This window comes from Puma concolor, chromosome C1, assembly GCF_028749965.1.
Source record: "Puma concolor isolate L17-30 chromosome C1, mPumCon1.1.hap2, whole genome shotgun sequence".
Classification (NCBI taxonomy): Eukaryota; Metazoa; Chordata; class Mammalia; order Carnivora; family Felidae; genus Puma; species Puma concolor.
The window spans coordinates 118771627-118783648 of record NC_141674.1 but is presented as its reverse complement, the minus strand read 5'-3'; the positions used below and the strand labels follow the sequence as shown (position 1 = coordinate 118783648).

General features: G+C 44.4%; 1 protein-coding gene across 2 annotated transcripts in view; it reads left to right on the top strand.

Annotated features, from left to right (window-relative positions):
- The window catches only part of RALB (RAS like proto-oncogene B), a 44202-nt gene that overhangs the window by 14456 nt on the left and 17724 nt on the right, over window positions 1-12022 (top strand). For both annotated transcript variants that reach the window (XM_025912580.2, XM_086718391.1), the window contains exon 2: window positions 10095-10260. In XM_025912580.2, coding sequence (XP_025768365.1) covers window positions 10147-10260 — 114 coding nt within the window. In that variant the 5' untranslated portion in view covers window positions 10095-10146. The remainder of the gene's footprint in view (window positions 1-10094; window positions 10261-12022) is intronic.

The following is a 12022-nucleotide window of genomic DNA, read 5'->3' as shown; positions in this document are numbered from 1 at the left end:
CAGACATGCTTTGTCTGCTCACAGTGCTTTTCAAAAGTGATTTAATTGTTAACATTGAAAAAGGGAGTTTCACATAAAATTCCAAATGTCCGACATCTCTTAAAGAAGCAGAAGTCTGACATCCCTAAATTCCAGCAACCGGCAGGCACTTCTCTTTGGAAGGGCAACACACTGTCTAAAGGACCACAGGGCTGCTACTCTTCTTACTTCTGCCCCGGGTGCTCCCTGCCCCAGCTGTAGCCATCCTGGACCCAGCTGCTTGGTTTTGTACCCAGACCCTGGCCTGGGTCAGGTGCCCTCCTTGGGATCAGTCAGTTTCTCCCAGGGGATAGGGCCACATACTGAGCTGACATGCCTTATCTCCCTCACCCCTTGTCCTGTAATAACCATGCAGATGGCAGAGGGGAGCAGTTTCTAGAAAAAGGGTGCTAGTCTGACAGTAACTGAAGTGAGATATTTGGAAAAAGTTGTATGTTATTTAGTGAATTTTTTTTAAACTCCTTTTTACCAATGTCCTTTTGTCCAAAGGGCCTGTTATTCTTAACACACTTAACACTTTAAGTGGTCCTCTGCTTTTTTATTTTGGAGGAGTGCTGGAGGACTTCATAGAGGCTCTCGTGATAATTCAGTCCTGTGAATGTGCCCGTCAAAGCTAAGCATCTCACTTGGAATTTATGATGTAACATGGCTAATCTGTTTGTTTTTTTTTTTGTTTTTTTTTTTAATTTTTTTTTTTTTTTAACGTTTTTATTTTTGAGACAGTGAGAGACAGAGCATGAACGGGGGAGGGGCAGAGAGAGAGGGAGACACAGAATCGGAAGCAGGCTTCAGGCTCTGAGCCATCAGCCCAGAGCCCGACGCGGGGCTCGAACTAACGGACCGTGAGATCGTGACCTGAGCCGAAGTCGGACGCTTAACCAACTGAGCCACCCAGGCGCCCCTAATCTGTTTGTTTTTAATGGATGATTCAAGCTAGGATTGCAAAGGGTTGCTACAAACATACTCCCAATCTTACAAACCTGATTTAGTAAAAATCAAAATTTAGGTATTGATAGAATCTGGTAAAGTATATACAAAAAAACTTATCCTGGTTTCTAAAGTTTCTGTTTTATTATGAACCGTGAAAATCCAAGAATGCATTTTCAAATCAAAATCGCTTTTTTTGTTTCTTTCCATGTGTTTCGTTATTTGAAGTTAGCACGTCATTTTAAATCTTTATTATTTTGTCCTGTCTGGTAAAATTCTATGAATTCCCAAGACAGACAGTCTTTTAAGAACTTTGTTTCTCATTTACTTAGGGCACCCCTATTTCTGAAGACTTTATTTATTTATTTATTTATTTATTTATTTATTTATTTATTTTTTAATGTTTATTTATTTTTGAGACAGAGAGAGACAGAGCATGTCAGCACAGAGCCCGACACGGGGCTCGAACTCACAGACCGTGAGATCATGACCTGAGCCGAAGTCAGACGCTTAACCGACCAAGCCACCCAGGCGCCCCCTGAAGACTTTAAAAGTGCAGGGTGGGGGTGCCTGGGTGGCGCAGTCGGTTAAGCATCTGACTTCAGCCAGGTCACGATCTCACGGTCCGTGGGTTCGAGCCCCGCGTCGGGCTCTGGGCTGATGGCTCAGAGCCTGGAGCCTGTTTCCGATTCTGTGTCTCCCTCTCTCTCTGCCCCTCCCCCGTTCATGCTCTGTCTCGCTCTGTCCCAAAAATAAATAAAAAACGTTGAAAAAAAAATTAAAAAAAAAAGTGCAGGGTGAATATATGGAAATTATTGTGCTTGAATTTGAAGAATGACAGATCAGTAGAAGACACTAGTATGATCTGGGGACTCAGGGCAGGAAGGGAGGTGCTGTCAACACACATTGGCATACTCGTGTGTACAGCCCCTCATTTTATTGGGTACAGCTATTTACTAATTTGGCGTTAGATGCTAAGAAATAAGAAGATTCCATGTCGATTTCAACACCAATGGAAATGGCATCTACTGGGTAGACCGTGTCATGGCGTTTTCCTTTTTCATGATTCAGCATTCACAATCCCTGCAGTCCATCTGTTTCCTGTGTTACTTCATATTTGAAAGCACTGTCTTTTGGGGGAGAGTTCTTCATGACCCTAATTTAGATCAGATTGTTTCTAATCTGGATTGTAACAGGAAGTGGTATGGATTTGCCTTGACACGTAATAGGGCTCTGCTTGTTAAAATGCAGATTCTGATTCATAAGTAATGTACGGAGGCACTGTAAGACCATGCAAATACTGTGTTCCTCATCCAGATCTCCCCTGTAGATTTAGCATCTATTAATGATTCTTGCCTGAACCAATCTTTACTATGATAGTTGATTTTCCATATGAATTGTTTGAATGTATATGAACTTTCATATGAAGTTGTTTCCATATAAATGTTGATTTTCCAACTCAGGTGCACCCTCTATAATGTGTCAGTCTGCCTTTGGCGTTCTCCTGGAAGCAAGAGTCCTCCCTCTTCCGTTGTTTATTTAATATTTATTATAGGTATGGATTCACAAATTCCTAATTTTTCAATGGTCTGTTTTCATTAGTGCCCTTAATTATTTTGGTGCTTAAATTGTCCCAGATTTAGGATTGTCCTCCTTTTTTGATTGTTATAGAGAGGATTAAAAACATGGATAATATTTTGGGAGACTCAGGTATTATGATTATGCCCTATTAGTAGTATCTAGGTTACCTTAAAGTTATACTAAAAAAGTGCTAAGTGCAATTCTTTGCATGTGGATAGTATTTGAGAGTTTCCCATGTGCTTTTGTGGACGTGTGCTACCTAGGACACTTGAATTTTATGAGGAGGACTGAGTAAGTGTTGCTCTGCATTTTCAAATTGTCATTTGATTTTTTTTGACATTCCTGTGATACAGACAAGGTGGCATTTTACTCTGTCTACCAACTTATTTTCTCCGAGCCTCAGTTCAATAAAAGACTAATGATTATATTAGCCCAGAATATTAGTCTAGAAACTGCTCTTTACCTCTTAACACACATTTGCGTGATTTATATATTGTGATCTGCTTTAAAAACTTCACTTCTCAAGTGAATGTGTTCTGGTCTTGAATTAATGCTGAGTGGTAGAGGGCCCTATCTCAAATTAATGTATCATAGAATATGACATAGAAAAAACACTCCTTAACCCTTGCCTGCCTGCCAAACCATATGAATAATGCTTTTTTTAGTTTGGCATGTCTTGTTTTTCTGTATGGGAATGGGTGTGTGTGTGTTTAATTTTTTTTTTATGTTTATTTGTTTTTGAGAGGGAGAGAGAGAGCACAAGTTGGGGAGGGGCAAAGAGAAAGGGAGACACAGAATCCGAAGCAGGTTCCAGGCTCTGAGCAGTCAGCACAGAGCACAGCCCCAATGTGGGGCTCGAACTTATGAACCGTGAGATCGTGACCTGAGCCGAAGTCGGATGCTTAATCGACTGAGCCACCCAAGGCGCCCCAGGGAATGTGTGTTTATTCTTACAGATTCAGTGCCTTACATGCTAACTTGGGCTGGAGGCCACACCCCACAATGGTTTCCCATTTTCTCCAGGGTATGTTTCTTAAGATAGCATCTTAGGTCCATTTGTAGGTGAACATGGGTGTCTTTGGAGACTCCTCACCCTGTCACTTCCCCACTCCATACCTTATGCTTCAATATTATGTGGTACCTGGTACTAACTGTGATGTGTGATGCCTTTGTTCCTTTGCTTGTGCTCTGAGTTATGCTTGGAAAGCGCCCCTCAATCACCCCATCTGTTGAGTGAACTCTTACTCAGTTTTGAAGCCTTTCCTGATTCTTTTTTTTTCCAGAGTTCATTGTGCTTTCCATTATACTTTGCACCATCTTCATCACCGCATGTGGGAAATTATATTAACATACTTTAGTTGTATGTCTTTCCTTAGAGATTAAGTTTCCTAAGGGCAGAGGCCCGCAGCTTGGCACAAAGTAGCACTTAAAAGCTTTTTTTGCACAAAAATGGATCTACTAACCGCAGAACTTTTCTGTTACTAGGTAGAGAGGTAGTGAAGGGTGTTCATTGCTGTGTTTCTCAAGTGCCCTGTAAGAGACTTCTGGCCCAAAGGGAGAGACATGCCAGGACGTGGTGTTATGGACCCAAATTCCCCTCTTGGAAGATCAATGTTGTAGCTTCATGTGTTGGCTATGAACCCTTGAGTTCATTGAAGTGATTTAGGAGGATTGCAAACCGCTTGGAGAGAGTTCTGAAATTATCAGTGAAGGCAGCAGTGGGGTGAGGGGTGGGGGTGGATATGATTGCTTTGTAAAAAAAATGGGTGTCTACACTGAAGTCAGGGATGAAGTGTCCTGATGTCTACAGCTTACATGGAAATGCAAGGAATAAGACGGATTGACGGGTAGGGAGAGAGACGCCAGTTGATGGGGTTTGTGGTAAAGCACATGGGGCAAAACGCAAACTGGAGAATCTAGGTGGTGGGTATGTGGACGCACCCTGCAGTTCCTTTAAATTTCCTGAAAGTTTGAAACTTTTCATAACAAACTGTTGGGAAAAAGGATACTTGTATTATTTTTTAGAACACATTTATTGGCTGCGCGTATCAATCACAAACATTAAATCTTCAACACACGCTTTCTAAGCCGTGCTGATTTGTTTTCTTCCTGGCATCTCTCTTCCTCTCTTTGTCTAGTTGGTGTCTTTAAATCCCAGGTCTTGTGTTGCTCCCTTTGGGAGAATTTCCCCGACTTTCCAGGGTGATTTAGATGTCTCTCCTCAGTGTTCCCAGAGCACCCCTCGCATCTCACTTCTGCCGTGGGATTTGTTTTACCTGCGCTGTGATCTGTCTGAGCCACTAGACTTGGAGTTTCTTGAGTCAATGACTCTGTTTCTGGAACACTTTTGGTAGAAGTGAAAACAAAAACAACAATTAGTAGACTAACAGTGGCTTAAACAAATATTATTTATTCCCAATGTCAAGAGCCCCGAGGTCAGGAGTTTGCAGTTTCCAGGATCAGTTTGGTGCTGGGCACTTGGTTGGCCCTTCTGCCTGTATCCTGTCTTTCCCTTCATCGGGTGAAGTTGACCAATGCAGTCGTGTGGATTGGAAATAGCCAGCATGGTTATTTCAGTTTTTGAGCTTTGAGCACAGATCCTCTGGCAAATATCTTTGGACCTATTGAGTAGTTTTCAGCTCATTTATTATGGTTTCTTCTAGAGAGATTGACTTTGTGTTTTGAAAATAGCAGCTCAGAATTAGATAGATGTCTACGTGGGTTTGAAAGCCTCCCCTACTCCAACCTGGAAAACTCTTTCTCCATTTTCTTACAACTGAAATAGTTCACAGAAGCAAGGTTGCTTCGGAGCGATTGTGAGACACATGGATGGTCCGGAGGTCCCAGCCTCATGCTCCAGGATTTGCTTTCTGTGGAACACTGGGGGACCAGAAATTAGGCCAAAAGCGGTTTCACTTTGCTAAACTGAAGCCTTTAGGGGAGGCCCACGCCTTACCCCATTTATTCTATTTTAGTCACAATTCAAATGTGCTTAATTATCCAGTTAATTGCTTAGAACACTTATTAAAAGGCACATAATTAGAAAAGGAGTGGTGGAAAGAAGGCCTGGCATAGGCAATAAGCTAACGGTCCGGGGGGGGAAGGGGGCAGCACAAGCAGACATGCGATCCTACTCCCAGCAGCCTTGATGGTCCTTAACTCATCAAGGAAGGATTTCATTATGTTCAGTCTGCTCTAAGAAGACAGATGGAGATAATACGTGAACGGTAACATGCCAAACTACATGACTATGATCTTAAATAGGTTTTAAATATAGGATTATATAGATTAGAATACTGGCAGGAAATCTACTGCTAATAAGCAAATATCTCTGGGTGGTGGAATCATAAGTGATTTTTTTTTTTCTCTTTGAAAGATGGTTTAGATATTTCCGAAATTTTCTACTGAGCATCGAAAGGGTTTGGAGTGTGCCACCCCCAAATATGCCACTTTGACATAGGATTATTTCGAGCTGAAGACAGTTGAAAACAGACCAAAATAAAAATCTCTGCCTCCCTGCCGCGCCCCTACCAGGAAGGGCAGGGCTATTCTGAATCACCTGAGACAGCTCTAGGCTCCTACCAGCCCCGAGAGGGCACCAGAGGAACCTGCTTAGCACACCTTACTCACTAGCCCTCATCTCGTCTATCAGCTTCCCTTAGATAGTGTTTGTCTTCCCACGCTTTGTTGCCCCTAGAAGTGCAAAGTCTCGTTTTTTGTTTGTTTCTTTATTTGTTTTGTTTTGTTCGTCTTGTCACTTCTCCGAAATTTATTATTATTTTGTTAAGATGCGATGTAAGCTGAAGTTCTGACCACCCCCTTGAGTTACTCATCACTGAATTGTGTGTGTTAGTGAGATGTACACAGTGATAAGCTTCCATTTGTTTTTCTCTTGTTACTCTGTTTTTTGTCAGATCTGCAGGGCTCCAACCAATAAGCCAAAAATAGGTGGAGAAAAAAATCCATAGTTTTTTTTCCTCCTTCCCTATGGTTTTATTATTCTTTGTTTTAAATACTTAAAATATGTTAGACATTCAAAGGGTTCTTGTTCAACTCCTGGTCTTTTGATAATGTTGTTTTTCTAGCATTTTGATTTTGCCTTTGTTAAAAATGCTCAAATTATACTTTTTATAATAGCTGTCTGAAAAGCCCTACTTGTTATGGATGTGAACTACCATGTATGGTGATTTTCTTAGGTGTTTTGTAGGTTGGAGCTGTGGGCTCCTATCTGTGGATTTTAGCTATGAGTATCCTGATCTGTCTTACTGCATGTTGTGTCCCCAGAGAGGTTTTGTTTGTCACTCTGCCTTGTGTTCCAGCACTGCGACCAGACTCGGACTGCTTTTTATGTTAACTTCTTGGCTTTGGAGAAGTGCCATGGTCACCGATTTTCTGGGTACACTTCCATGCAGCTGGGGCTCAGTCAGATAAGCTTCTCTGTCATTGTCCCCTGTTGGTCAACAAATGTTTTTCTAGCACATTCTTTACCTGAAGGTGTGTTCCTCCAAGGGTCTTGGCTTCTCTGTTCTCAGTTGAGAAAAGGTGTCAGTTCTGACTCCCACCTGGCCTGGGCAGTTGGTCCCTCAGCCCTGTGTGTTTGCTAAATCCTAAGTTACTGCGAACAGCAGCTAATCAAGACTGCAGGAACAGCAGCTGTCAGAGCCCTGACGTTTTTCACCCTACCTTGGGGATTTCTTCCTGTCTTTTGAGCTTAGCTGTACATGTAAGAGAAGTTCTCAACGTTGGGTGTCCACTATAATCACCTGGGAAGCTTTTAGAAGTCCCCATGCCAGGCTACATGCCAGGCCAATTCCATCAGACTCTCTGGGGTGGGACCCATGCATCAGGATGTTTTGTTTTTTTTTTTTTAATTTTTTTGATGTTTATTTATTTTTGAGAAAGAAAGACAAAACAAGTGGGGGAGGGACAGAAAGACGGGGAGGGACAGAGAGAGAGGGAGACACAGAATCCGAAGCAGGCTCCAGGCTCCGAGCTGTCAGCACAGAGCCCGACACGGGGCTCGAGCTCACAAACTGCAAGATCATGACCCCGAGCCAAAGTCGGACGCTCAACCGACTGAGCCCCCAGGCGCCGCATCAGAATGGTTTCAATGCTCCCCAGGGGATTCTGTTGTGCAGCCAAGGATGGAAGCCACTGATTTAAACCAATGTTTTATTTATAAATCAACCAATGGATGACTTATGTGTGTACTGTGTGTATTAATTTATTGTTCTAGTGGGGATGTTGTCAAGTTCCTTTGTCAGCAGTAATGGAAATAGGAGCCTGCCATACTGGAATTGGAAAAAAAATTTTTTTTTAACGTTTATTTATTTTTGAGACAGAGAGAGACAGAGCATGAACGGGGGAGGGGCAGAGAGAGAGGGAGACACAGAATCGGAAGCAGGCTCCAGGCTCTGAGCCATCAGCCCAGAGCCCGACGTGGGGCTCGAACTCACGAGCGAGATCGTGACTTGAGCTGAAGTCGGACGCTTAACCGACTGAGCCACCCAGGCGCCCCTGGAAAAAATTTTTAAATGTTAGGATGTTAATGGGGCGCCTGGGTGGCTCAGTCGGTTGGGCGTCCGACTTCGGCTCAGGTGGGATCTCACGGTTCGTGAGTTCGAGCCCCGCGTGGGCTGACAGCTCAGAGCCTGGAACCTGCTTCAGATTCTGTGTCTCCCCCTCTCTCTCTGCTCCTCCCCCACTCATGCTCTGTCTTTCTCTCCTTCAAAAATAAATAAAAACATTAAAAAAGTTTTTTTTTAACTGTTAGGATGTTCAAGTCTGCTGGAAAGGAAAACAACCTTTATTAAGTTCCTAGGGGGTGCCTGGCACTGTGCTTAGGTCTCTCATCCTCAGGAGAATCCTGCAAGACAGGTGGTGGTTGGGTTTTGCGGCTCGGAGAACTCAAATAGTTCTAAGTCTCCCAGCTCACAAATGGCAGACCCCGGCTCAGGCCCAGGAGATGCCCCAGCCTGTGTCCTTTCCTTACTCTGTGGCATATGTGAACTAGGCTTTCTCATACGAATTGGTTAAAGTAAAAATTTGTACTGGAGTTAAAGTAAATTCCATTTACTATTAAATTTACATATTTGGAATACTTTATCTTCCCACAGTGCCTGGGATTCCCTCCTCTTTTTAACTCACATCTGAGGAGGTTAAACTGATTTTGATCAATGGTCATTATAGGGGAACTTAACTCATTTTATTAAAAAAATTTATTTTTATTTTTATTTTTTTATTAAAAAAAATTTTTTTAACGTTTATTTATTGAGAGACAGAGAGAAACAGAACACGAGCAGGGGAGGGACAGAGAGAGAGAGAGAGGAGACACAGAATCCGAAGCAGGCTGCAGGCTCTGAGCTGTCAGCACAGAGCCTGATGTGGGGCTCGAACTCACAAACTGCAAGATCGTGACCTGAGCCGAAGTCGGCCGCTTAACCGACTGAGCCACCCAGGCGCCCCAAAACATTTTTTTTAAAGTGTATTTATTTTGAAAGAGAGAGTATGTGTGCGTGTGTGAGTGGGGGAGGGGCAGAGAGAGAGGGAGAGAGAATCCCAAGCAGGGCTCCACACTGTCAGCGCAGAGCCTGATGCAGGGCTTGAACCCATGAACCATGAGATCATGACCTGAGCTGAAATCAAGAGCCGGGTGCAACCAGCTGAGCCACCCAGGGGCCCCCAGTTTAACTCATTTTGGTTCACCACTTTAAATACACTTGAAGAAAATAATTTCGTTCTCTTTCTTTTAGCTCCATCGTGTGCCACAAAGGGGTACTTACTATAAAAACTGCATTTACTGGGGCGCCTGGGTGGCGCAGTCGGTTGAGCATCCGACTTCAGCCAGGTCACGATCTCGCGGTCCGGGAGTTCGAGCCCCGCGTCAGGCTCTGGGCTGATGGCTCAGAGCCTGGAGCCTGTTTCCGATTCTGTGTCTCCCTCTCTCTCTGCCCCTCCCCCGTTCATGCTCTGTCTCTCTCTGTCCCAAAAATAAATAAACGTTGAAAAAAAAAAATTTTTTTTTTAAATAAATAAATAAATAAAAACTGCATTTACTGATCTCCTTCCAGAGTACCTCTGTGGCCCGCGTTGGGGGCTGTGGGAGTGTGTGTATCGGGAGGCAGAGACACAAGGGGAAGTGAGCGGTGAGAATAAAGCAGGCGAAATTGAGGTCCCTGAGTGCTGTCTGTGGCACCAGATGACTTGGGGGGAGATCTGAAGGGTGGGACTCAGAGCTCTCTGGTCTCTCCACTTCAGAGAAGCGCCTTTGAGGATTTTTAGTGTCCGGTTGTCCTCCCCACACTCCCCAGTGATCCAGGCACTGGGTGCCATTTTTTCCCTCTCTGTCTTACTTTCTCTCCGGCTCTGCTATGGTAAATGACCTCTGGGGTTGTTGGAGGGATCGTTTCATCTCTGCCCGGCACCTAGAAGCTTTGCTTCTCTGTTGGAATGTCTGGGTTAGGCTTTCCTGGTGCACACGGACTTCATTTTCTTTCAGTTGGGTAGACATCAAACTGCCTCTGAGTCTTTGTCTTGTTCCTTGGCAGCTCTTCAACCGGGTCCTCTGGTCGTGTGTCGCGACCTTAGACAACCAGCGGGATGGCCGCAAACAAGAGTAAGAGCCAGAGCTCCCTGGCCCTTCACAAGGTGATCATGGTCGGCAGTGGAGGGGTTGGCAAGTCGGCCCTGACGCTTCAGTTCATGTACGATGAGGTAAGACATGCCGGGCGCAGACGCCTTTCTTCATCGAGTCTGCTGTCATAGTGTCCCTCCTCCAGCTGTGTTCATGTGTTCAGTGCCCCACGTGCACGGAGGATCGTGGGGCAAATCTGTGTTAACATGGTTTCCGAGTAGCTTTATAGGTGGTCTAACGAGCATGAGATCTGGGCTGCTGATTTTTGGTAAGTAATTTCAACTCTGGCGGGGATGTGAGGGGTCCCTGCTTTGCATGACTTCCGGTGTTATCCTTTGAGCTTGCTTTCTGACAGGAGCAAGGGAAGAGGAGGGGCCTCTTATACTCTTACACCGTTCTGAAGAACAGGTCAGATTTAGCTTTGTGACAGTCACTTTCAGAAGGTAGTGAAAGGGAGAGCTAAGCTGTCATAAGACAATCTTTTCTCAAGTGATGGGCATCAGGTTCTCTCTAGTTCTGCCATGCAGCAAAGTAAAGCTCACACCATCCTTGCCCCACATTTATGTCACTTAATGTGTGGATAATGGAACTGGTGCTGAGTCCAATGTGACAACACCGTTTTGATTCCCGTGGCAACAAATGTCCCGGGCCGTCGGTTGGTACCATGGGCAGAGTGTTCTGACCGGCGCTTACGTCACGTTCCCATGGGTGTGTGCTTTACAGGATTTCCAAAAGGAAGATACCTGTCACCACAGTCGGTGAAGATCATTATCTGATCTTCACTAGACTTGCCCTCTGTCCAACTTTTGTTGGGTGGTGTTGAAATGGCAATGGCCGTTTTTGGGATCTAGCTGAGGGAAGTTGGGTTAAGGATATATTTAGCTGGGAATTAGTGGTATCTATTTATGTGGTTTGGAGTCACTTGGGCATGTGGTTAAGTTATTACTAGCCATTTCGCTGTAGGGATGGCTTCCCGGAATATTCCCACCACCCACTCTGCTGACTCACCTGGCACTGTGATGTGAGGTGCAGGGCCAGGCGGTTATCGTGGTGTGAGTGTGGTCCTGTGGCACCTGGTTCTGGAAGTGTGTGGGCTGTGGAGTTCTCGAGAAACAAGGGTCGAGACGTGGAGCTAGAAACTGGTTGGGAAAGTTCTTCCAGATCTTATAGTCTCTTCCAGGGAAGTTTAAGAGAGGTTTCTTAAATTTGACAATAGTCCTAAAACTTCTATTACTAGTAGTGTCACGTCATTGTGAAGCTGAAGAAAATCCTTCTAAACTTTCAATAAAAGAGAAACTTGGACCAATTATGCTAGAGGATAAGACTAAATTGTTTTTCATCCTCTATAGGAAATATTACACAATCGTTGGCCTGTATGACGAGATAATCAAAGAGAATGCAGTGAACAAACAAACAGTTAAGAAGGTATTCTAGAGTTATGGCAGGCAGTTAATTAATAAAAAATATGTTATTTTGCTGGATTTTGTGATATAAGTGGTATTTGTATTGGTTTTCTATTGCCATGTAACAAATTACTAGAAATTTAGCAGCTCGAAACAACACATGTTTGTTATCTACAGTTTCCAGGGCTTGGGAGTCTGGCGTGGCTTAGCTGGCTGCTCTGCCCGGGGTCCCACAAGGCTGCAGTCAGAGTTGGCTGGGGCCGTGAGCCTGGCTGACGCTCAGGTCCTCTTCCAAGCTCTGGGTGCTGGCAGAGTTGGGTTTCATGCAGACGTAGGGTGGAGGCCCACAGGTCCTTGCCACCAGGCCCTTTCCATAGGTGGTTCATTCTGTGGCACCTTGCTTCTTCAAGGCCAGTAGGAGCATCTCTGGTTAGCTAAG